Genomic DNA, 26,808 nt, shown 5'->3' with positions numbered 1-26,808 from the left:
AGCTGTATATCATATTACTCTTGTCTGTGAAATGGATTGTTTTCCACAATGGGCTGAGATGACATCAGAATAGGGGAAATGAAATTAGTTTTAAAAAATACAGTCAATGGTATATTCCCTTCTTTTTTTTTTTTTTTTAATGAATAATGTATACATTCATATAGTGTAGCATAATAATTAACGTTTTTTGACTTCTAATAAAATGCTGAGGAATGTCTAATGATAGTTTTATCTATTCATTTAAAGTTCAAAGATAAATTCAATGTATCATTAAATACACATTCACCTAACTGTATATTTCAAAGTCCACGGGATGTTTTATTTCTAGGCTTTTAATTCAACTAAAATGTGACTTCAGTAAGTGACTTGATAAATAATTTAAGAAATATCACTTTTACACTGTAATCATGCCAGGAGAAATGAAAGAGTAGCTGAAGTATCAGAGGTTATAAACTGCAGCAAAGGTATTAGCATCTTGGTGAAGAGGTCTATGTCACGCGGAGAAGTCTCCTGGCAACATATTGACTCTTTCTAATTAGTTAAAAGATTTACATAGGCAGTAAAAATGGGCTGGTTTATTGGGTTTTGTCACATTCCTGTGCTACAATAGTTTTGCTCATCTACTCTATGTAAGAATACTTTGTGTGTGCCTGAGCCCTCCGCACGGCTGGGACTGGGAAAGGTCGTCATGTTTGGTTGTTCTTGGCCTCACCTTGCAGAACAAAGCGGCTGTGTGCTGTTCATCCCCAGTCAAGAGAGGCTTTAAAGGATGGTTATACACAGAGAAATGACTAAAAATGCTGCTACTTTTGTTGTCACTGTATGGCATCTAGTTCAGATTTCCTTTGTTTGTAGGTAACAAGACAATGTTTCTAATTGTCAGCTTTCTATATTCAATAAAGACCTGAAAACAAAGCTGAGTGTTTTCTTGGCTGTGGAATCAATAATTGCAAAGATGCTGACAGTGATGCATCCCCGAGGTGTGCTGTGTGTGACTGAGCAGGATCTGGCTCTTCTCTGCTGCCCTGGCTTGGGGGAGGATGCTGAGGGGACAATAACTTCTGTGGTGAAGGTCTCCCAAGGAAGACATTTCCCTGTGGTGGCTGGACGCTGCTTACATGTTAGGTTATGAACTTCTTGTTGCTGCATTGTCTGGTATTTGCAGCCTTGCAGAGGTCAGATGCAGGAGTGACAATTGCACAACCTGTGACGCAGCACGAGTCAGTCCAAGCAACGGCACCATGAAGCCTTGTTGCTTACATGAGCGTGAAGTGCGCTTGCAGAAATTTGGCCCGTGATTTTCCTGCCTGTATCACAGTTGCCTAACAAAACGGGGTCCTCCTCTGAACGTGAGCAAAATGCAGAAGACGATTGTATTTGCATGGAGCTATTCTAAGATATTTAGAAGTGAATAAAAACCCCAGGGAAACTAAAAATAACACTGCTGAGCTGTAGAAAGCTCGTATGTGCCATGTCAGAAGCAGAGTTGCGGCCAGAGAGGGCACAAGAAGAGTTACTGAGTTAGGAAAGAGAAACTCCCACCTGGTCTAGTTCAAGGCAATCATTGGTTAAATTGGTGCTAATGATGGTATGAAACTGTGAAGTGGGTTTGAAAGCGGCTTCTCCCAGTTTAGTGCAAATGCTGTGACCCCTGGGACAAGCTGCACGTCTCTGCACTGAAATTAAACTGATGCAAGTTGTGCAGGCAGCCCGGGGGCAGAGCAGCGCTCGAGCTGTGTCAGAGGAGCAGGAGCGCACCTGTCCTGGGGTTGTGCTCTGGCAGGTGTGCTCGTTTGTGCCCCTCACGTGCCCGGCCCCAGGTGTGGTGGACACAGCCCGCTGCTACCAGCTCGGGGCTGTTGCAGTGCTACCTTTTCTCATACGAATCTTGCAAGACCAGGTTTGAAGGTGCCGACTCCTCCGTGTGCTTCTACAGCCCTTCGCTGACACAAAGGACCCTTCTTGGCCGTTTTCTCTGCGAGAGCGGGCTGGCGTGCGGAATCCCTTGCTGGTGCTGGCAGCCCCTTTCCCCTCGGGCCTTTAGGGGCTCTGGCGGCGGCGTTTTGCCACCGCAGGGGCCGGCGGGTGCTGGCAGCGGAGCGCTCCCCGCCGGTGCGGCCGGTGCCCGGTCGGGGGCAGCGGGGCCGGAGCCGTGGGCGGGCAGGGGCGGGGCGCGGCCGCCAGGGGGCGCTGCGGCGTCTCGCTGCGCGGGGCGGGCGGGTGCACCTGCCGCGTGCGGGGCCGTCGGCGGCAGCGGCGCGCGGGGCAGCGCGGTCCCGCTGCGCTCAGCGCTCCGCTCTCCTCCCCTCAGCGCGGCCCCGCCGCCCCCCGGCCGCTCCACCGCAGCTCGGCCGGGGCAGCGCCCGCTCCCCCGCGGCGGCGGGAAGCCGCGCTCCGCGCAGACTGTGCCGCCTCCGCAGCGGCGCCGCCGGCCGCAGCTTCTACTGGCATCGCGGCGGGGGCACGTCCGGAGCCCGCCGGCCTCGGACGGGGTCGTGCCGGCATGGAGCCCTAGAGCGGAGCCGCAGGGAGGTAAGCCCTGCCGCGCGGCGCTGCTCGCAGGAATTGTTGGGGTTTTCTTAATATTCCCTCAGAAAAAAGAAAAGTTCTGCTGTAACGAGCATCCCCTCGATGCCGCCTTTGCCGTGCGCGGGACGGGGCTGAGGGACACAGCATCTGCCGCCCCTCAGCCCCGGAGGGAGCCTGCGGATCCGGTGGTGCCGGGGCGCTCCCTCGGGGCTCCGGGCAGGGACCCTCTGCAGCTCCCGCTCTCCGTCCCGGCCGGGCGGCCGCCTCCGTAGCCATCCCGCGGGTCGCGTTCTTGCCGCGGCGCTCGCCGGTCGCTGCAAAGAGCGGCTGCTCGGGGCCGGAGCGTCCGTGGTGTCGCGGCGGCTCCGCCGTTCCCCGGTTCGGGCTCTGCGGCTGTGGAGGCGCCGAAAGTGTTTTCTCTCACGAAGGAAGGTTGGTATCGAAGGGCTCTCACTCAGCGCCGCGGTGCGCGTGGGGCTCCCGGGGAGTGTTCTGCCGGGGGATTTAAAATAAAGGCACGCAGGACTTCTTTTGTTTGTTTGTTTTGGGATGTTGCAGCTTCGTGGAGCCTGTTGAAAAGGTACCGGCTCTTTGGACGTTTGGCTGCTCTGAGGTACCGCGGTGGTGCCCTGAATGTCGGGTGGCTCTGAAATCTCTAGCTGTCTCCAAAAGTTTTATGGTAATAGGGATTTTCTGCTTTCGTTTGGGATCTGATGGAAACCTACTAAAGGGCACGAAACCTCTCTCAAGCACTTAAGTGTCTGTTTTTAAAGAGCCTGTCCCTGGACTGCTGGCTATGCTATTATTCAAGGAATCTAAAGTTTCTGGTGGAAAATGCTGTAAACTGCAGTTTCTCAAAGTTATGGTAAGGTCTGCACGCTTTAGGCAATCGCTGCTCCTGTTTGGGTTAACGCCAAAACTAAGGCTCATACCATGAGAAAAAACCCGTCCTGTCATGGAACTCATACTTTCTTATGCTATTCTGCAGTGTTTATACTCCCTTGTTTTTATCCTGATTGTTAAAACAAATAATAATTGTATTTTTAGAGTGTGTCTGGAGGGTTGTGATTGTTAGGATATTACCATCAGAGTGCAGGTAGTTTTGATGTTTTTTTGTAGAGTTGTTAGAGGTTGGTACAAGGCAAGGTGAGCTGCTGCCAGCGTGGGAGCAGAGAAAGGTGGTTGGGAAGGCTGTCGCAGGGCGCCCAGGTATTGTGCAAGTGTGTTTGCATTCGTGCCCGAGAGAGGCACTCACCCCGAACACTTGCTGTTGGTGCTTAAAAGGGTATATTATTTCTTAGCAGGAATAAAACTGTGTAGCTGCCTGGTGATCTGTGATACCTGTTAGATATCTCAGCTGTAAGAGCAGGTGACTGCCTGCCCTGCTTCTGTGTACTGAGTGGGAAGGGTCTTACCTCTGGAGGTAGGAGCAGGCGAGCTTTGAGGAGGACGTGGTGGCTGAAAAGCTTGGCTCGTGCCAGAGCCGAGGTAGGAGGTAAGTCTGGGAGGAAGCTGTCTGACAGCAAGTCAAGTTTTTGTTTTGCAGTAGACAAGTGGCTGATGACGAGATGGAGGAATAGGCTGGAATTTGGGGTTTTGGCTCCATAAGTCAGTGGGGTGTAATGCCGGCACAATGAACATGAGAAATGAAGAGCTCTGGCGGTTCAGTGAGGCACAGGCTCTTTGTGGTTAAGCAGAGATTGTAATTGATGATGTGCAGGATGGCTTTCCAAGACGTTACAAAGAACCGTGTCCTTCTGAGGGTATTTGTGCATAGGAGACCTCTTGCAGTGGGAGGACAGGGGCATGCTCTGACCTCCCTGCAGCATGCTTGTGTTGCTAGGCAGCAACTTGCACCTCCAGTGTGCTCCAGTTCTGAGTTTGTGAGAGGAGACCTTCCTCTACTGAACTAAAGCTTTCTAGCTGGTGAGATATCCTGTGTGCATGGGTGTGCATGTGTTTCTGGCCTGTTCCTTGAGACCGGGGATGGGTTGTCAGTCGGGAATGCAGATGGATGTTAACTGATACCAAGACTTCCTCGTACTCACCCCAGTGCTTGGGCTGCAAGTGAGCACAGGAGAGAGACGAATCTTTGGTTGTTCCATTTGTAAGGCTCAGGAGTTCTCTGCAGACCACCCTTTTACTTTTGCAATACCTGAAAGCTCATAGGTTTGTCTTCAAATTGTTTGGTGGTTGACACTGTAGCAGTAAAATGGGAGGGAGAAGGGAGGAATACTTGCTTACACAAGAGATAATAAAAAAGACGAGGTGTGCCGCATTAATGCACTTAGACAACTTTAGTGAATGCCACACAATTGCTGGAACCCCTGTGCATACATGGTGCCAGCCAGCTTTGCCTCATCTGCTTTGTGTCTCACAGAGTGGAGCGATGGAAAGCCTTTTAATCTCCAGGGCTGCCAGTCTAGTGCTGCACTTTGAAGCAGGGCAGTAGCTGAAGCTGTTGGAAACCAGTGCGGGGGACTGGCCACTCTCCAAACAGAAGTCAGATCAAAAAGAGTCCGACGGGGTCAGGAGGGATTCATAGGCTGGCAGGGAGAAGGGGAGCTCAGCAGAAGGGCTGTTCTTGTGGCTCTGATCACTTCTAATCTGGCGGTGTGGGAGAAGGAGGTTTTGTGGTTTGGTGGAGCTGGAGGCCTGAGCCTCTGAAGAAGCTGGACTTCACAGCCTTAAGTCCAGATGAGCGAGGAATTGGAGGCAGGTAGGAGCGTGCTTGCTGTGCTCGAGATCTCCTGGGTGGTGTGCCTTGCTGATGTGCAATAAGCTCAAGCCATGGAGGGTTAAGAGTGTCTGTGTCTGGAGGCGTAGGGCAACTGCTGTCTTCAGTTCCCTGTGGAAGTAATGGGCAGCTTGTGTGTGGATGCAGTGTGTATGAGGAGCCCAGCAGAGATGCAGGTGGGCTGCTGGAGAGCAAGGGGGAGGAAATGTGGACAGCAGGTGAGGCCCATACCCCTCCAGATGCTCTGCCTGCTGCTGACAGTAGCATCCAGGTGAAGCTCTTTGGCTGGAATGGGTCTGTAAAGGGATTTGGTTTGTTGGCATGGGCAGAGTAATTTGTTCCCTGACTATCCACAGCTGTTTCCTGGGGAGAAAAGGACACATGTTACAATTATCCAGTTAAAGCTACAGAGCACAGTGACCTCTATGTGGTATTTGGAAGAGAGAGGCTGTTTGGTCCAGATTTTTTATGTCCTGGGTTGACAGGCCCTTGTGGGACTGGAGATGGAGGAAAAATTCCAGGGAGCACGTCTGTGCTCTGTGCAGCCAGTTGCCCCTGCTGGGCGAGTGCTGGCTGAGGTGCGAAGCTGCCAGGGGCTGGTGGCCTTGACCTGTGTCTGAGGGAAAGGGCTGAGATTTGTGCTCACAGTAAGAAGTACAAATGTAGTATTTATAATGTATGGGCTTTCCCTGCTCTCCAAAACATTTGTGCTCTGCGTAATCTCTTACTTCACAGTGAGGCTCAAGCTGAAAATATCAAGGGATGGTAAATCATGAACAGCTATTAAAGAGCCTTAAGGGGCTGTATGGGAAACCGTGTCTGCTCTCTAAGCCTTCCTTAAACAATATGAGTCTGAGCTATTTATCAGGAGGTCTTTAGTGCTGGAAAGGGAAGTGAACATTTAAACTGTATCACAAAGTAAAGAGGCACATTAAGAGGCCGTTTTCTTTTCAGGGTGTTCAACTAAAAATAAATCTTCCTTTAAACAGCCTTGAAAAGAAGACAAAGTGAAGAGATCTTGCCCTTGTTGAAAATAATGAGAATCTTTTTGCTAGCTCTGATGGTCGGGTTTTCCTCAGGCATCTGGTGCTTGACCTAGGCAAAGCCTCCCTTGGAACTGGTGTAGGACCAAGGATTGTGTTACGTTTAGTGACAAAGCTGGTGGGAGGGAGACTGTGTGTTAGAAAGTTCAGCTAATCCTTTCCAGTCCCTTTCTACCGCAAAAGCACTGCAGGAATAGAGTTCCTTCCACCCCTCTTCCCACTGCTTCATGTGACAGTTAAATTAACAAGGATGTCTATTTCACAGAGCAGTTCCAGGGCATGTAAAATAAGTACTTGAATTTGATTTTGGCCTGCATCAGAACAAAACCCCAGTGTTTACAAGATTTCCACAAAATATTTGGAAGTAATGTTTTATAAACAGTTTCCTCATGATTCTCAAATTCTGGGAGGTTTGTTTGTTTGCTTGCTGAATTAAATTCTTATTTTCCCCCCTCCAGCAAATCTGGCAAAACACTTATAGGTAAAAGATACCTTCTGGTTATGTAAGGGGAAAAATTTTTCATCAAGAATGTTTATCACTTTAAGGTACTATGAGATGCTGCCGAGTACAGTGCTGACAGCAGAGCCAAGTGCCCTGTCTTGCTTCTCTGGAACTGTGTTTTCTAAGTGAAAAACTGTGGAAGAGCGTTTTATAAGAAGCGTAACAGCTGGTATGTCATCTTTTTCTGTTAATTCTGTCGTCTTTGAGCATTATGTATTAGTTAGGGGAGCATGTGGCCTTGAATGAGATCAAGGAATGAAATTCTAAGCACATCGCATGCAGAGTTGTGTTCTCTCGGTGCTTGTTTCATTAATGTGCAGGAGTGAATGTGGACCAGGTTTGCCATGAATAGTGCAAATATTGTTATTATGTAAATATTGCAGAGGTATAAATGTATATAGGAGCAGATATAAAGTCAATACGGCTGACGCTTGTAGCAACTGCAGTCTGTCTTCTATGTGGTCTCGAAAAGAGGACCGTTCCAAGATGCTGTAAAAGCAGTTTCTCTATAAGAGCAGGGAGCGTTTCAGCATGCAGATGGCAGCCCAGTCTGAAATAGAGTTCTGTTTTGTGCTGAACACCTCTGTAATGAACCTTGAGGAACACAAGAGGAACGAGAGAAGCGGTGTGGGGTGGAAGAGGAGGGATATGCTTTCAGGATTGAGACCTCTCTTTGAACTGTCTCTCTCTCCATTTTTAATAGCTTTTCTACAAAAGCTGCTTGGGGAGCAAGGTTGGTATGAGTATGAAAGAAGCAAAGCATCTAATATTTTGGCTTAATAACGCTCTTGTGTAGACTGCTGTGAATTGGACAGATTTCCTTATTGATGTAAGAGCAGTGAGTGAGTTTTGAAACTGGTGTGGGTGAGAATGGACTTACATCTTTTAGTCAAAACTTCTGCTTTTGTGGTTAAGGATCTGTAGAAGAGACCTGTGATCACTGGCAAGATCATCCGAAACACTTAAGATGAAAAGGCCGTGACTTGAGCAGGGGTGTTTGATCTGAGTGTCAGCAGCTGAAGAGCCAGAGTCAGGTGAAGCCACAGGTTTTCCAGAATTTACAAGGTTTATCAGTGACTCTGAAGCCTAGGAGTTCTCATCAGCAGCTTTTTTTTTTTCCCCCCTGGGGAGTTGAAAAGCAGTGTTCAGAGTCCTTTCTTCCTGAGCAGAGCTCCTCTGCAGGGCAGGCTGGCTGGGCTGGGTCTGAGAGCAGCCTTGGAGTTCGTCTTGGCCCAGAAGAAGTTTGACCTCCTGGGACAGTGCCCAGCGGCGTTCTCGGTGTTGGGAAGTGTATGTGGCCGTCCGTGTCTGGGGCTCCTCTGTCCCCTGAGGCAGCTGTGGTCACTGTGGCTTACTTTGCTTTGGGAACTGTCCTGCTCTGACTGCATCAGCTCTAGGATTTAGGCTGATTTAAGCTGATTCTTAAAATCACTGCCCTTTCCCTGGTACTAGTGTATGTGTTTAGCTTTCCAAGCGTGGAACATCTTCACATTTTCTTCTTTCCCCCAACTGGCTTTTCTGTAAGCTTTTTAAGCACTTCTGCAAAGTGTCAAGAGGCTGAGCCTCACCCTCTAAACCCAAACTCTCTGGATCTGACAGTCTTTACCTATGGTAAATGTTGCCTGAAGTACTGTAGTGATTCAACCACAATCTGCAGAAGTAAATATATGTAGAATATTAATAGCTCCTCCTCTATAGGGAAAAAAAGGCTGTAGATTAATAGATCCATTATGCTGACCTCATAAACCATGAGGTTTGAAGTACAGCTGTAATCCTCCTCCCACAACACATATTTCACTTTGAACATCTATGAAAAGGCCTGGACTACTCAAATATAAAAGCTGTGATACTGGACAAGCATATCCATATATCCTGGGATGTGTAGTTACAATATTGCAACGTTAAGCCTGGAACAATAGTTCTCTGTAGAATCCAGGGTAGGGCTGAATCAGTATGTGATTGATGGTGCAGCTAGGCATGAGGCTTAAAAAATAATAGCTAACTTTCCCACTTCTTTGTTGTTCTTGTTCCTCCTTAAAATTGCTTCCCGCATTTCCAAGTGCAGGAGCTGCTGCAATAAGGGAGGAGTACGATTCAGGGATTTAAAATCCGATTTGAAGAAATAATGAACTTGAATTCTGTATGAGTGTGTTGCTTAGGGAGTCGAGGTCAGTGTGTGGTGTGAGCTGATAGTACTCGATCTGCTAATCAGTGCTGAGTAGTTCTAGTTCTTCTGGTTCATGAATCTGTTAAGATGGGCTGCTCAGGTTTCTGTCCAATTTTCTTGGTAGAGATTTAAATGAATACCTGTATCGTATACTCATCGCTGACCACTCTGGTTAGCATTTCGATTCTATAGATATCGGAATCTTTATCTGTATTTGGAATATTTCAGGGGATTTTTCCATTTCCCACTCTTCATTTTTTGCCATAAATGGACACTATTTTAGGCAGCCATTGGATTGGAAAGTTCTTGCAGGAAAAGGTACTTGTGTTAATGCTCGCAGAGTTTTCCCTCTACAGGGCAAACCAGCAGTTTGCTCATCATGTTGAGTCTGATTGCCACTTCAACATGACTGAAATAACTTCTACTCTTTGCAGCCAGAAATATTCATAGGAGAAGTTATTGTGTGGAGGCCATCCACAGTATTTTTCTTTTGTGCCTGTCACTGAAACCCATTTATTTGTTTTGGTGTTAGGCTCTAAGATGCTTTTTGAAGCTTTAAGTTGCTGCTCTTGGTATATTCTATGGCTGCTGTTTGGAAGATATTTAACTTTTAAATGGAAGCATTACAGTCATTCAAGCCAAACCTCGATGTTGACACCGAAGGGGTCATGCAGTTTGTTTCTTCTGAAATAACTGATAAGATTCTGAGTTTAACCCTTTACATGACAGGTGATGTGAGAGTTTTTCAGTTTGTTGCTTTTCTTTTGCAGTCAGACATGCAGCCTTTGGAGGAATCATTGCAGATTGGTGTCATGACCTTCTCAGGTGCTCTGTGTATTTAGTTGTGGTTCCCTTTACTTCCTCAGGACAATACCTTGGTCTTGTATTGCTATCACACAGGTAATAGACTGTTGAGCCAGTAATAATCCCAGGCATTTTAGATGTATCGTTGATGCTGGTATTTCGAGTTGGCACAGCACAAGCACTGCCAGGTTCCCTCTGTGCTTACCTCAATTTTAAACTTCCCACAGAAATTCTGCTGAAAAAGGAGAATTAGCCAGATGTGAATTTAGTTAAGGACTTAGGCCCAGTGGAGGCTAAAATCCAGCAAGACAAATGCTGAATGCACACTGCCTTGTAGAATTAAAGTTCATTGCATATTTAGACAACTAAAGTGGCTGGTTACGATGCTGAGGATGCACAGTGAATTAGGCAAAATGAAATATTCTTTGATGCTCATTGAGCAACAGAGCGAAGAACACTGCATGAGCTCAAGATACATTATTTCAACTAGCATGCATCTCTGATGTTAAATATTTTTTTGTTTGTGTTTGAGATATCAACAAAAAGGGACTGGTGCACATTGTGGATTTCCTCCATCCAGCATATTATGTAGACCAAAAATCTTTCAGTAATAAACAGCTCAAAGTGTGGTGTGTTGGGAAAAGACAACCTGAGAAAGGGTTCACATTAAAATTTAAAGCCTTGAAAACTGGAGTGGGGAAATGACTCAAAAAGAAATGAACGAAAGTCACCATCTAGCACACTGTAAAGACAATGAAAGAATTACTGTTGCCATTGCAGCCTTCTGTGTGGGGTGAAAACTGTAATTTATTTCTGGGAGATTTCTAAGCAACTAAACCTGACAATTGGAAACCACTAAAGAGATGGGCTGCTGTTTTTAATGAGCACCTTCTGCATCACAGCTTCTGTGGAGAAACCAGAATCTACAGAGCCTGGTGGTGTGTCAGCAAATCTCAGTCTGTGCACAGACGTGTACCTGAGTGCACACATGCGCCCCTTTCTTTTCTTGCTTTCTCTTAAAAAGGAACTCCATATAAACAATGCTTGTGGTAGAAATTAGAGAAAAATGAAATTATATTTAAAGAGGGAACTTGGGAATCTCAGTGCTGGGTTTTGCGCAGAATATTAATGCTCCAGTTTCCTTCTTGTTTCTAAGTGCTTTCTTCTAACTGTGTCAATTGAAATGCTTCTGAGTCTGGAAGCTGTGTGAGCTGCAGTGAGTGCTGGTAGGACAGCAAGCAGTACATGAAGAAAATGGGACATGATTTCTCAAGCCCTGTTTTCTGAGGACTCAGAAGAAAGGACTAAGTTTTTCAATACGGGTGAAGGGCATTAGGCAGCATATTGGAATTGGGGTTTCTGTTAGATGAACAGAATTTGTGCTTCATTGCAGCCTGGTCCCCTTGTAGTTTCTGGGTGCTTACAGCAGCCTGAGGTCTGTAGCATCAAATAGTATGAGGGAAGGGGTGGCCTCGTTAGCAGTGGAATGATTGAGAATAAAGCTGTCACACCTTGCTTTTCCTACGGTTCTCCCTCTGATGGTAGTAACCTGCCTTACCTTGGTACTAGTGCAACCTGGCAGGTCACATAAAGGGCTAGATTAACTGGTTTAGCAGTTCTTTCAGCCTTTTCAACAAGCACTTTATTCTGTATTTCTTTTCTCTCCTCTCAGTGATCTTGGGCAAGCTAGCTGTAATTGGTATTTCTATATCCTTATTAACATGTCTTCTTCACTCTTCTGGGAATGGTGCTAAACTTGGTCTCCTTCTTGTGAGGTGTATCCAGTAGGGTACCATGTTCTTGGTACAGCTGTGAGCCCCTACTCACAGCTGGCTGGAGTTGGCAGCATCAGAGTAAGTGGCTCTTTGGGGAAATGCTGCTCAGCGCCTGTGACGGGAAAGTTTGTCAAATGACAAAATCAGCCCTGCTTGGAGGAAAATGCCTCAGTTATAGAGAAATGGTATTGAATGTTAACTGGTTTATCCCATCTCATAGCTCTTCAAGCTAGAAGATTTTTATTCACGTTTTTCATCAGTTCATAGACACTTTCCCACACATTTATTTCCAAAAGTGCTGGTAGGTCTAGCACAGGATTGTCTTGAGGTTCTAGTCTATCCCGCTGCCTGATAAGGGGGTGAATGGCCCGGAGGAGGCAGTTGAGACTGGTCCCACCGGAAGACACGATGGGAGTCTTGGCAGGCTCAGCCCCAGAAGTCTTCTCCTGAGCAAATTTAGAGACTTTGTCCTGAACACAACTTTCCTTCTGGCTACTTGACATTCTTCTGGGGGAAATGCATCTTATACTGTACCTTGCGTTCTTTGTCAAATTGTATGTTTAAAAAAATGATCTATGATATGGCAGTTTGAACAGCCTTGTTGCCTATAGCTGCCTGTTGTCTCAGGACAGTAACCAGCTGACCCACTGGTGTGACTCATCCTATCTTCTTCTGGTTGGATGTCTAGGACGGTGAAGGTAACGCCTCAAACTCTGAGTATTTTTATGCCAGCTTCAGTGGAGTTATGTCAGGTGTGACAAGCTGAGGCTCTGGGCTAGGCTGTGAATGACTGTGGTGGAGTAGTTTCTTGTCTTTTTCCTGCTGTATTTTACTGGGGCTGTTTGTTTGTTTGTTGTTGGTTTTATTTTTGTCTTTCCCCCCAAGTACAGAGACTGGCTGCCTTGGTGAGGGCTTCTATCAGTGCTGACAGAACCAAGAATTTTCCCCTATGTCTAGCATGAGTGTTGGCCAGCAGAACTTGCTTTGAATTTTGAAGTGTATTTAATGCAGCATAGCTCGTTTGAGGTGGGGGTGGAGACACCCACATGAAAAAAGACTCAGGAGTTACATACTTCAGCTGTAATAACCGAAGGGAGGAAAGTGGAGAAAGTAATTTGCAAAGCTACACTTGAAAATCATCCTAGCATAACATCATCATTACAATTTTCTGTCAAAAGATTTAGTTTAATTACTTTTTAAAAATCTGTCTTGTCAAGATGGCCTTACTTGTTTCAGGATTTTGGTACTCTGAGGAAAGGTTAAAGAAGAGTGAATACTAATTCTGCCATTAACCACTGTCAGACAGCATTCAGTGTATGTTATTCCTTGAAAACTCCTTTAGCATAGTTACCGTTGGGAATCAATAGGCATAAAGTGCCCATGGGAACATAGAATTTGGGGTGGGGGGGAATCCACTGCCTATTTATAGCTCACAGTATGGTGAGAGGGGGAAAACTTCAGCTGTAAGTGGTAAATTTGAAATAATTGAATAGCAGTATAATTGCTGTCGTGTAAAAGATTATACATGGTTCTTTACATTTTCTTCACACAACAGTAGGCTGGTAGTAAAATTACAAGAGAAGAATATTCGATGTAATAAACTCAAATTAAGCTGAATAATTTTCAGCAAACTGCAGGACGTTGCCCCCTCTTGCTGGTCCGTTATGTGGAGCAAATGTTGAGAGCTGCAGGGGTCTGGGCTCATGCTGAGGGTGCCTGCGAGCGGGCTGGGGGCGGCTGTGGGACAACCTTTAAGAACAAGTCCGTTTTGTTTGCCTTTGTTTTGAATACTGGTGCAGGTAGTTTTGTGCATTTCCGTTTAAGAGAAACTGCTATAAAATGTTTGCTGAGTCTTTTGGCGCAAATAATAATTTCGTACTGATTTAGATGACTGCCCTGTTTATCTGAGAATAAGGGTCCCGATCTAAAGATATAAATTCCTGGAGTCTAAATACATTAATATCAAGCCACTTAAAGGCCTGTGACTTCAAGCTAAGCATATATTTGAGGACTTCTTGCTTATAATTAAGCATCTCTTTCTTGTTTACTGAGAGAGAGAGAGGTGGGCTTTGCTGAGTTCAGATTTGTTCTACCTCTGAGTGCAGATAAGGAACCTCAGTTTGCTCTTGCTGTTTATTTCTTGAATGACCTTGTACTTGTAAATGAAAGCAGAATTAGTTCCAGTAATTATATAAAATTAAAAATACAACGTTAAACTAGATTTTTATTTATTTTGAATGTACATAATATAAAGTAGGTAGTAAAATTCTCAGGAGAGATTAATTTTATTTTTTTAATAAGAATCCTGAGACCTGTATTCATTGATTTCTGAATTTTGTTCACCTGTCTTTACCTGATTTTATAGAAGAAATCTCTGGAATAGCATTAATTCATTGTAGGAGCTTTTACAAGGTCACCAGTGGGAAAACAAGATTGCTAAGAGGAATTGCATGAATAACCTAGTCTTTGTTTTTTCTGAACAATGTGAAGTTTCTTTAAGCATGTGGACTGTTTGTATGAGCCAAAACTAATCATGACCATCAGGGTCTTCCCCTTAAATAACATGTAAAAATCTGCCAGATTAGACCCTATTTCAAATAAACAGTTGTCTTATGTTTTTTTAAGCAAAATAACATTTTCCTAGTGTCATTTAAAAAATCCCAACCCTTTTGTGTGATAGTCAGAGATAAATTATTCATAGACAGTTACTTTGAACCGTTATGTTTTCCTACCTCTGCGTAAAAATAAACCCAGAAGTCACCAGATTAAGCCATTGCCCCGTAATGGTTCTTTGAGAAATGTTTAACTGTAGCTGCTGCTTTGTTGTAGTGAAGAGCTGTGATTCAGACTTCATACTATGTTTGCATTTCAGCTGTCACAGAAAGTGAAAGATGAAGCCTCTTGTTCTCTTGGTTCTTGTGATCTGTACTGTAGTCAGCATGAATTTGAAGCTCGTGTCAAAGAGAAATTCTGGTAAGTCACAGAAAAATATTTTTACTTTTGAATCTGGACCTAGTGCTCATGCAATCAAGCATTTTATCTGCTTTTTGTTTTGCATATATACTTCTTGTTCTCTTCTGGAAAAAAAAAAGTCCTAACCAATGTGGTTTGCTTGCCAGATGTTACAGGATGTATTTTCTGACTATAATGTTCTGTTGATGTGACTTTAAGCTATTTGAAAATGTCCTTATGTTTTCTTTTACTAAAAAAAACTAAACAAAACAAAAACCTAAAGAAAAAAAAAACTTAAAGGTTGAAAACCCACAGATAATAATGACTTTGACATTGTTTTAACAACATCCAGTCTTTTGCTCATGCTAAGGGATTTTCTTAACTTTGAATGTAGTTTATGGTGACTTTTAAGTCTGTATGGTTTTTTTTGTGTGTGTGTGTATTGGAAGGGCATCTTCCAAAAAGTCATGCCAGCCATATGTGTGGTCATACATAGTGTGAACTGGGAAGAGCTTTCCTGGGTAGATGATCTCTGATTATTCTGGCAGTGAAGGACAGTGGGTGTTTATGTTTACATCTGGTTTTGAAACCTGCTAATAGTAACAGAACACTTCAAAGAAGCATTAGAGTATCTCCTTTCAGGATGATTGATAATTGATCTGGATAATGTTTCGTCTGTATTAGAACCTGAAGTGATTTCTAGGCCATGCAGCTCTTCCCCCTCAAAGGCAATGATGACTCCATGAGACCGTTTGGCTTTCTCAAGTTTGGAAGGACTTTGGGCAGACAGGTGGGTCGGGTGCAGTGCTGCATAGTGCTGTTAGTCTGCTAGAGCCTTGCGTGTTGGGCAGGTAACCAGTGCAGGATGTTGTGCCTTGAAACTTACATGTTAACTTAGTCATTTTTTCCCACTAGTTGTGTGCTATGTGTACAAGTGTGAGGGCTTCTGTTGATCTTGTGGTCCTCAATATCATCAGCCAACACTTTTAGTAATACAGATGCAAAAAGGAATTACTGAATTTACATGGTGTGGCCTGTTTTAAATTTAAAAGGAGGAGAAAAGTTATTGGTCCATCTATTATAAAGAATTATATATCACATTCCAGGCTAGGAAGTGTTACTCTGGGGACCACCAGATGCTAGGTTGAATTCTTTCTGCTGGGTTAGAAAGTAGAAATGGGTATTGCTAAATTGAACTATTCTATAGCCTTTTGTTGTGGTTATTGTGCCCTGAGCCCTGTGTGCCCTGTGAGAGCAGTCAGGGATATCGAGATTTGGCTACAGTGGAGTTTGATCTAAACTCTGCTAAGGGCGATGGTGTTGCTGTTTTTCAAAACTGCTACTACAGGCCTGGATGGGAACCCCTATGAGATCCATAATCTATATGATTGAGCAGCCTTGATTCACTGGTGCCAGACAACACCACCTGGCTGCAAGGAAGGGCCTTTGCATTTCCTTTATGAGAAGTACATATCTGTAGAAGTGACATGCCTGTGGTTATAGCATCATTCAGCTAGTAGCTTACCTTTAATTATATTTTAGCGTGTGCGTATGTGGGGGTCTTTTTCTTTTTCTTTTTTTTTTTTTTTTTTAATCTGCTTGCTTTGACTGCAGAATGTTGTGTGTTATTGGCAGGTGTTGACAGTATCAATTCAGGTTGAGTACTGGTGGGAAAAATGCTTTAATATGTCAGACTGCCTGTTGCTAAATATAACCCACTAGTGAATAGCTGGTTCTTTTTCTTTTCATTTGATTGCATTGGTATACGTTGAGTATAAGACAGTGCAGAAAAATGCACATAAAGTAAAATTATAGTTTATTTGCAAGTACATGATCAGGTAGTTCAATATTCATTGTGTCATATGTGCTGAGTCTTTGGTTGCTGTGTGGAGCAAACTATTGATTTTTTTTTTTTCTCTCTTTTCCCACTACATTGTGTGTGAAATACATTTTCTGTTTCTGTGGTTTCAGCACTTGGAGCAAAATTGATAATTTGACTCCCTTTCTGAAAGGGTATTTAGGTATGAAGGACTGTTTGATTGCTTGGGGCATCACTAAATGTTATATGTTGTGAAGGGACAGATGCTCCAGGGGCTTCTGAACTTTAACTATTTGTATTGTTATTTAACTAGAAGATTAGAGATAGTGAACAGATGGAGCAGGCAAATGCATGTAGAAACAAGGAGACCACATTGCTTGATAGGGTGATAGTAGCTGTAGCATGTTGGTGCTGTCGTTCAGGATGGTTTTTTGGTTTTTATTGCTGTCTTGATAAAAGAGAGTGGGAAGGGGAAAGTAACCTAATGTTTACTTGTGGACAGCTGCACTGCAGTGTAAACAGCAGAATGGCTGAAGTCAGGAAGACTGTTTTAGATGCAGATGAGAGCTGGGGAGTGGCTGAGGTGCCCAAATGACAGTCTGTGGACAGGATCCCTGCAGCAGTTTCTGGATGGATGCTGTAGTCTTGGATCTTGCTGGCTATTGGTATGGGGATGTCTAAGCTGGTGAGCATTCTTAAAAGGGGAAGGGAAATTGTGCAGACAGTTATGTAGAACTGTGTGAAGCAGTGCACAGAAAGTGCTGACAGTGATGATAAAGACAGATTTGGGCTACTAGGGCAATAAACCAGCAAAATCAGGGTATCAGTGTCTTTGCTGACTTATGTAGACTGGCATTTTCCCAAGCAATATGTAGAATTATTGCATAAATGGCCAGAATTGTGATTAGGGTTAAGTACATGAGCAATTATGAAGTTGACTAGCACGTGTGTAATACCACATAACAGAATATATCTTCTTTAAGGCAAAGGGAGAATCTAAAGAGAGCCCAGTTGAAGAGGACTTGGGGTGGAGCAATGAGAAGGTGTGGCGTCGTCTTTTGGTGATGCAAATGCATTGCTAAAACTGAGGCAGTCAAAAGAGGGGCAGAATGTCCAGAATGGTGTTATCAGTCAAACCGAAGTTCTGTTTAAGAGAACAGAATTTGGGTAGGAAGGCATCTTTAAAGGCTTGTGGGAAAATACTCCTTCAAACCCAAGGAATGGAAACCCAAGGGGAGAATGTTGAAAATGAAAACTCAAAACAGCAAATGCAGACAGTACACAGGGGGCTGCGCAACAGGCAAGAATCACTAAGGGGAGGTCAGGAGTGGAGGATCCAAGATGTCAAGCAGAAGGTGATGAAATGGTGCTCCAGTTACAAGCACAGAATTGAAGTTTGCTGAAGAAACAGCCCTCATGGAAGGGAAGGGAAAAACTGAACTGAAAGAGATTTGTCTCATGGTCTTTACTTGCCCTTGTTATAGATTCAGGTGCTTGTGTTTCTTTTTGGAGAAGACAGACAGGAATGCACGTGCGGGCTACAGATAGCTTTTTAGAGCACCTTGCAGTGCTGCAAAAATGACACAGAAACTTGGAGCAAGACAAATTTGTTTGGCTGCTTCTCAATTGAGATGTGGAGCCAAAATAATTAAAATAGGTGAGCTAATTTAATTATGCTCGTCAGATTCTTCTTTACATGCGGCAGCTTCCAGATGCTCCAGAAGAAATCTGTCACGTCTACAGAGTAATGATTGCTGTTTGTGGTGGGAAATGAACAGTTTGCCTCAAGCATCTGTGTGAATGTGATGTTGACTTAAGTTTTACAAGCATTTCTTAATGTTAAGAAGCTTTTTTGAAAGCTGCAGGTCATCCTTTTTGCCTGCTTCGAGAAGTAAAACTGATCAAATTGCTAATGCTGGCACTGCAGTCTTAGCGATATCCTAGAAATGGTATTTTACAGGTGGAGGTTATACAAATAAACTGAGGATGTGGGAGCTTCTATGTTCCCAGCTGGTAGGTGATTTCCTTTTAATCTGATTGACTTATTTTCCCAAGCCCTTCGTATATAGTGCTTTGAATAATCATAGCAGGCAATATAAAACAAATTTTAAAAATCATTGTATTTTTTAAGCAAAAGATTTTTCAGATTACAGATTCTGTTTGACTTGGTAAACATAATTCCATTAGTGAATAATTTATGCCATTTATTGTTGCTGTATTTATTTCCTGTGCTGCAATACTCTGTCTCAGCATGCTGGAGCTCCGGAGGTCATGGGAGTCTTTTGTGGAGGAGCATGGGCAGACATCCCCAAAGTTTCCACAAGGCTGCTGGCTGCAGAGCTGTTAGTAGTCTGCTGGTAGTTTCTGCAGGTTAACTGAGTTTAACTGGCTGGTATGCTGGCACTGGTACATCCTCCAAGGTACAGAACCAGAGTTCTGTGTCTTGTCCTCTGTAATCTGTCAGATGGATGTGCTTTGGGATTCTGGCCTTCTCCTCTTTATCTTGGGACCACTCAAAAGGCAGTCATATGCAAGAGGAGCAAGTGCATCTCTGATTTTCCCCCCCCACCCCGTCACCCTCCACCTGCATCCAGCTTTGTCAGCAATGGCTTGGGAAGGAGAGGGCTTGGCTCTGCTGTGTATGGGCATAAGCAAATTGCCTCATTGATGTGGCAGTGGGCAGGCATAGTGCTTTAATATATTGGCTTGGTATTTTTTGCCACTTATATGTCATGCAACAACTTGCTCTGATCTGCTACACGTGTTTCAGGAGGCCTTCATTTTCCTACTAGTTGTCTCTGCTCTGACCCAGGATTTCCCTTGGCTCCCTTCTGTGAAGCTCAGTCTTGCAGCACTGTTGCCTGATCACTTTGGCCATGTAAATCATGACATAGGTGGAAGAGGAGGTGTTTGTACTTCAGAGGTGACTCATGGATTTGTGCCTGGAGTGAGATGCCCTAGAGGACAACACTAACCATAACCTCAAATGCCCATTGCTCCTGCTGGAGTGAGCCTCTAAAGAAGCTGCAGGATGAGCAGTCACAGTTACCATTTGCTTTCTGTTTGCAATTGCATCTGCCTGAAGAGTTGACTTCTGGCCCTGATGTAAAATGCATAGCTATGAGCCCTCGCAATTTCTGAGATATGAGCGATGCAAAAGAGGCTTTCAGCTTTTGCTGCCTGCAAATAATGTGCAGATATAGAAGAAACGGGAACTTGACAGCGCTAATCAGTGCACACCTATCTCTTACTTTTCCCAGAAGATGGTACTTTATTTAGAGCTCCAGCAAACAAAAAAGAGTTGGAATCACTGTTGTTCTAAGCTGTCATCAGTGCAGGAATGTTCAGTGCCTTTTGCACATGGTCGAGTCTGCTCATAGGTCCATGGCTGCTCTCCATCTGTTCAGTTTGGATCAGTGGGAAGCAAGGAACCAGGCACCTGCGCTTGGTCAGGTCTCAGGGGGCTACCAGCAAGTAAGCAGTGGAGCATTGTTGGTCTGTGCACCTCGTCACAGGAGTCTCAGCCTCAGTTTCCTCTCCCCTAAACAGAAAGCGGCATTGCAGCTAGACAGACCTATCTGGGAGACAGCTGGCAGCTCTTGGACATTCTGTTTGCTGGTGGGGAGGAAGGGAAATGCATAGAGGAGAGCAAGAAAGGAAACAATCTGCTAGAGGTTTGGGGTTTCTTTAGTGACCTCAACCTGACAGGGTTTAAATATTGAACTTATTTAAACACTGAAATTTTTAGCTATTACACTCGTTTAAAATGAGTTCATGTATAATTAAAACAATTAAAATATTGAAATGATACTGAAATATTAAAGCTAGACTCCTTTCCCAAAAGGAAAACCGCAGTGATATCTGAATAAAATAAATGTACCCAATTAAATTGTTCCACAATTGTGTAGATCAGAAAGGTAGGATCTTTAGGGGTAGGGGAAATAAGCAAAGCAGGGAAGAAATGCCATTTCCTCAGTTAAAAATCTATAATATTCCACTTTTGCAATGAGCGTCATTTCAGCTGTTTGGATATCTGTTCTACATCTAGCTGCAGCTTGTAAGAGTTTATTAGTAATATCTGAACCTCTAGTAGACATACTGTCATGATTGAGAAATCTTCCAGCTCTGTGCCTTTAACTGGATAATACTCTTTTTTTTTCCCCTCCCCAAAACGAGGCCTTTAAAAATAAAATCCATGGTGTATCACGGTGTCTTTGCTTTGTTTTCTTCAAGATCCTAAACAGAATTTTTAAGAGTGCTCTTTATTGCAGTATTTCTAGTATGCTGACTTTGAGGCTGTGTCCTAGGTTCATGTCCTTACTCTGAAACTGACTGTCCTGAGGGACAGGGAGAGTTGTTCTGGCATGCTTTGTTTCCCATTTGTTCATGAAAATATTTTTGGAAGGTCTGTCTGAATGTTGAAATATATATAAATAATGCAGCTGCAAATTTACCCAGAACAGAGCTTTCAAACTCAGCATGTTCACTAGTCCTAGAGATGAATGTCTGCTCAGTTTGGGACCTCTTGGTGATGCAGAGACTGGGAGGTAACTTAGGGGGATATGGACCTACAGGAGCTATAGGGAATCTCTGACATAATGGCTTAGCTTCATGTCAACTCCTGACCAATAACAGTTCTGAAGTACGCTTGGGGTTTTGTAACCTGAATACATGTTTATGTGAGAATTTACAGACTGCTATATATATTTGAAGGAACATCAATAAGGCTCCTTAGATTGAACTAGGTATGAATATTAATACACTCTCTCATATCTGTGTACACTGAATTTAAAGAACTTTTTCTGCTTTTGTTTCACAAGCTTGTTTGTTGTTTGAAGTGCAGTTCAGTTTTAAATTGCTAGTCCTTGTGATACATTGTATCAGAAACTTTTTTTTTACTTACTTGTTTTTACCATTAATGTAGTGGTGAAAATGGCAAGCAGTAAAGTTGTGAGGCAGGAGGTGTTGGGATCACTATGGGAAATAATGCCAGAAATGAGAATTAAGATGCATTTTTGGTGGTGGTTTTTTTTTTTTTTTTTTGTATTTTAACTTTGGAGAGGTTGGTTTTTAATATGGAAAACATCAGAGGTTTCCTTTTTCAGGATGTGCAGAGTTAAGTATTCCAAGTTGCTGACCTGTGAAGAAGGAAGGCATTCTTTTCAGTGCAGTGCATATATGTGCAAACGTTAGTACGTAGACCTGGGTGAAACTGTTGTGATACTGTTATAACTAAAGTAGGAATGGTTGCCTACCTAGGAGTTGAAAACAAATTGATCTGAGCTGTAGTGTCACCTCTAGAGTGAACATTTTATCACTTTATTAATCTCTAACCCTTTCAAAGCCAATCGATTCTTTCCTACAAGGAGCATGATTAGTACTTATAATACGTACTGATATGAAACCATACAGTGCTTCGCCACTGAAGACAGAGGCTTAGATGGAAGTTAAGCCTCTTACCTGAGCACTTGGCTTTTCTGACACACAGTAACCAGGCTCTGACCTCCCTGTGTGGTTCCTCCTTCAAGGCAGGAAGGTGGCGTGAGGATATTTCTGTTAGCTTGACTTGTTTTAAACCTTCTCCGCATCTGAGATTCACAAAACTAACTTTGCTGCGTATGACCTATGGAAACTCTTACTCCCAGTCTCTCCTCCCCTCCCCCCCCTTTTTTTTTTTAGGGAAGGGATTTTGACACTCACTTTAAGACAGGTTTGCACCTTTGAATGATCAGTATTCCTTTAAAAAAGTATCTACTTAGATTTATGCATCCGTTAATCCAGAGGTGAAATTAAACAGTAATTGACTGAATGTGAGGCTGTTTTGCTGATGCACTCCGTGGTTCTAAGGTTATTTGAATCACTGTGCAGAGCCACTTCATGCATACTTCTGCTGTCTTACATGTTGAGTAAAACGTATGTGGGTGAGCCTGGAAGAGGAAGAGTAATGTGAGATATAATCATTCCTGTGTCTTTGAGCTAATGGTAAAATACAGAAATATAATCACATTCTGCAGGATAGGGCTCATCAGAATTTCTTTTTCAGTCACACAATTTCATTTTGAATAGTAAATTCCCTGAGATGCATACATTTAATAAGCAATGGAAGACTGCTGGCATGTGAATCAAAGGCAGGGTTATTCCCAGGCTCTGTGTCTCTGAGGCATTCAGGAGCTGCAGCTGAACGCTGGGACTTCTGAGGTCCTTGATACGGATGTTGGATGAAGAAGCTGGAAGACTTTGAACAAGTATTGGTCTGACCCTACAGTTTCTGGGATTTGCTGGTGGGAAGCAGTTGGCCATGTCAAATCTCTGAAAACTGAGAGCGTGAGGGCGCTTTTGTTGAACCAGGGGATCCCGCAGGCTTCCTTGGCTCCCAGGCTGGAGGTGGATCTGCAGCCATCGGCACTGCTCCCTGGCAGAGCTCCTGGTGAAGGGGAACCACCTTCTGCACCTGCTGCTTCCTTTCTGGTTGCAGGCTCCTATTGCAGGGTATGGTTTGTTGAGAAAATAAACTAATTCAAAAGTATTTCTGAAATCCATTTGCTCTTGTACTTGTGGTTTAGGAAAACACATTTGAAACTCAAGCCAAGAAAATAATTATTGTAGGTTTGAGCCCTTGAGTCTATTACTTATTTTTGACGCAACCTTGAAAATCTTGTCCTGTTTTATAAAGCCAGAGAGGTGTGAATAATCATGTGGTTTTAGACAATCAAAAATAAGGAAATAAATTAGGATGTGTATCACTAATGACATTTTGGATGTAATATTTCTGTTCAAAATGACATCTGTAATTTTAGGCAAATCAGGGGACTACAGTGGAAACTGCACTTAGGAGTGTCTCAGCTTTATTGGAGCAGACTGAAAGCTGAAGCTTTTTGGCTGACTTCTGATGTAGGTCAACATAATTCTTATTCACCGTGATTTTACATCATATTATTTACAGCATTATGATTTTTTCATCTGGACTGGATGATTAAATTTGCTCTTTATCATTCCGTGTTTATTGCAGATGGTTTTGTTCCAACTGCAGAACATGCCTCTGACTTAGTGCATGAGAGATGAAACCTAAATCCAGTCACCTGGGATGCCTGGCTGCAACTGTTGGGGACCTTACATGGGGAAAGTATAAAGCTCAAATGATGAGGAGAGAATCTTTATTAAATCCTGTTTCAGAAATGTCTACAAATGAACTGCTCCATTTGCTCTCCTTCATAAAGAGCTGTAATTAATGGCTTTGTCTGCAGGACACAGATCCCAAGTGAACAGTTGGCTGTCCAGCACACTTCTGTGAAGTCTTTTGCAGAATGTGTCAGCAACTTGCTTCATCTTGTAGTGAGGAAAACCCTTGATGTGCTATAGGAATTAGTAGCTGTCTTTGGGAACAGTTTCCTCCCCTGCCCCCAGCAGTGAAATGCTGGGTACCTCGATCATGAGAACTTAAAGTGCAAATTCCACAATGTGGTTGTGGAATGGCTCGGTAATGTCAAACCAAGTTGAAATGTTACATTCAGGCTCTTACTGGTGTGTAAATATGAGCATCCTCAAGGGAGGCCAGTGTTTTGCTTGCTGAGGGCTGCTGGGTAAAAGCTCTTCTCTATAATAGTGTCAGTGCAGTGATTGGAGTTGCTGTATTTTTCAGATTTGCGCAAGACAAGCGCCTTTCCTGCACATAGGATTGCCCTTTCAGAATCATGATGTAATATACTTGTAAAAATCAGATCTCCTTTAGTGGTTTTATTGTGCACATGAAAGTTGTGCATTATCAGTGTAATTACTGAGATAATTTAATACTTGTTCTATGCTTTACTACAGTGCTTTCCAACAGGGAGCTGTAAAAGGTAATTTTGATCTCCTGAAACTTTGTTTAGATTATTAAGAAATATGTCTTTCATGGCAAAAGAGGGAATTCTGTTTTTGCATAATCTAATAGCCCCTGAAGGCTCACCTTTTAAAATCACATCAATCAGATAAGAGATGAGATGGGAGCAGTCAGTCATTTTGCGAAGTGTGCAGTGATTCTTGAGCGCGCAGCATCCTCGGCTGGCGATCCTCAGCTGTGGAGCTGTGCCGCATTTGGTGACAGTGTCAGATTGTTCCGAATGACTGGGAGCTGAGAGGGAATAGAACCATCGAAGGTCTTGTGTGAGCATGGTGCTGGCTCTTCCAGTCCATCCTTTGAGGTGTTGTTGAAGGTATCTTAGTGCCCCAAAGAGTCTGGAGTGAGGGGGAGGGCTGAGCTACCCCCTCTGCAGATGCTGTTCACTGGGAAGCAGCGATGCAGCCCCTGCTCAGGGTGGTCCCAGCAGGGGTTTCTCAACCTTGTGTCCCACACATGGGGTTTGGGCTCTCTTCTAAGGAGTTGGACTGGGCTGTGTCGTGTACCTTGCTTTTCTTCTTTGAGAAACTTTCTTTAGAGTAGGATACACTGTAATATGCCAGAAGAATTAAGTAGAGGAAGCGTCTATGTAGAGTGAGAGATGAGCTCATTAATTGCTTAAAAATTAGGCAGTCTCCATCTGAGTAATCGGTGTTGGCTGGCTGGCCTTCCTTGGTCTAAGAAGTAGCTCATTAGTAGAATACACACAGATGGTACTGTGCTCCAAGATATTTAAAATACACAGGCAGCTGTATTAATAAGGCAAACCTGTCCTTAATCTCCATGACTGAGTTTGCTACAAGCAGCAGAGGGAACAGTGTCATTTGGTAAATATTATTAGGTAAATGCGTTTCCATAAACTTATTTAGTTTTCACGTTTTCCTGCGGATAACAGATTATGATAAATACTCAAAGTAATTTACTGTTTCTGTATTGCAAGAATGGACTTACAGTAACTATTTCATTCGTTCAGTACCTAATTTACCCATATAATTGCCTAGAGGGAGAGATGTATTCAGAGTGTAATTTTTATTTGGAATATATATAGTTTTTTGCTTTTTGTTCTGTTTTTATGTATGCAGTGTGTAAACAGTTTGTTCAAAATAAGGCTTTTTCTGAATGAGCTGAGTTCCTCCTGCAAATGGTAGTGGATAGCAAGAGAAGAAATCATCCACCAGTGAAGAGGGAAAGCACCGAGCTGGGGTGCCCAGCACTGCTCGGGGAAGAGCCCCCTTGCAGTGGGTGAGTGGGGTCATCGCCGCCGTCCTGCCCGGCCAAGCTGGGGCCTCCCGACTTCAAAGCTGTAGGGTAAAAGCAGAGATGAAAATAATCATAGGTTCATTTTCAAACGACAGATGTGCCCTCTGCTTCTCATCCCATGTGTCTCATTGAATGGAGAACTGCTCCATCCCTCCTTCGGGCAGTCTCTCTTTTGCCTGAACGGAGTCTGAGCCCAGCTTTTAATTACTGCTGTCCATTAATGCATTTGGCTCTGAGCAGTGAGATTCCTCAACCCATCTATGAATTCATAAGCATATTGGCTTTCCTCTTAAAAGAGACTTTTACCATTAAGTCTGGTCTGGGCAAGAAATCAGGCTCCCTCAGTTCTTCCCCAAACAGCCACAGTTAGGTCTCCTATGTAGTTACACTTTGTTTAGCTGCTTTTCACATCACTGCTCAAATGCTTTTGTTGCAAACTGTGATAAACAATTTCTAATGAAAGAATTTCTTGTTTCCCATGTTGTTTCTCTACAAACTTGGTGCATTTCACACCTTCCTTGAGGGGCAGTTAAATAGAGCTGCTAGTTACAACCTTCTGGTGCATGCTTTTTCACCAAGCCCTCAACAGAGCTGTTTGTTTCATTTCTGGTGGATAGGAATTACATTGATGCTTCACTCTCTTTCATTTCTAATAGATTGGTTGTCTTATTAATTGAGTGTAAGCTGTTGTTGAAAAGAATGGTTCTGTGTCAGCTTGATTAGTCTTTGCTTTGGTGTGTATGTGCAAGTTACAGTGCTGGTTTTGGTAGATCTTTTTGAGTTAATGTTTGGTTTTTGTGGAGTATATTTTAAAAATAGTAGCCTGGACTAGGTAAATCAGGAACAGATGTAGTCTGTGAATAATATTTTAATAGTTAGCATGTTGCTTTAGTGATACACAAGTGTTCTGAACAATCCTGATCCTCTCTGAGGTAGAGTACTATGCAGTTTAAGTCCTGCTGTGGGCTCAAGCCTTAATCCTTGGTAGAGTGTGTGGTTTCCCCAGCCTGCACTGGAGGGAGCAGAACTGTCATGGAACAAGGTTTATTTTGTGGAAATCGAATATTTGAACCTGAAAAATTTGAAGAAACAGTGGAATGTACTTACTGCCCTGAGGCAGTGGGATTCAATGTTTCTGGGATCATTTAAGGATGGCTGGAAACTTAGTGGTGTATTGAGAGATGGGAGGATGGGATAGATGTTGTGCACAGGGAACTGGGAAGGCTTTTTGCAAGGACATGTGTAAAAGACTAAGGCTTTAGAAGAAAACACTTTAAAATGTTTACTTGGTTATAGATTTGGCTTTATGGAACGGTGGGGAGGGTCTGGGGTTTACAAGGACAG

At 43.6% G+C, this 26,808-nt stretch overlaps 1 protein-coding gene across 3 annotated transcripts in view; it reads left to right on the top strand.

Moving 5' to 3' along the window:
* Positions 1–2,407: 2,407 nt before the first annotated feature.
* Positions 2,408–26,808, top strand: part of IL1RAPL2 (interleukin 1 receptor accessory protein like 2) — a 372,810-nt gene continuing 348,409 nt past the window's right edge. The window contains exons 1-2 of one of the 3 annotated variants that reach the window (XM_065846525.2): positions 2,408–2,532; positions 14,430–14,530. In XM_065846525.2, coding sequence (XP_065702597.1) covers positions 14,449–14,530 — 82 coding nt within the window. In that variant the 5' untranslated portion in view covers positions 2,408–2,532; positions 14,430–14,448. Of the gene's footprint in view, positions 2,533–2,884; positions 2,962–14,429; positions 14,531–26,808 lie in introns of those variants that run through there. The other 2 variants (XM_071813491.1, XM_071813493.1) reach the window with 2 other exon arrangements.

The sequence above is a fragment of the Patagioenas fasciata genome, chromosome 11, assembly GCF_037038585.1.
Source record: "Patagioenas fasciata isolate bPatFas1 chromosome 11, bPatFas1.hap1, whole genome shotgun sequence".
NCBI classification, from domain to species: domain Eukaryota; kingdom Metazoa; phylum Chordata; class Aves; order Columbiformes; family Columbidae; genus Patagioenas; species Patagioenas fasciata.
This window is presented reverse-complemented; position numbering and strand designations above follow the sequence as displayed.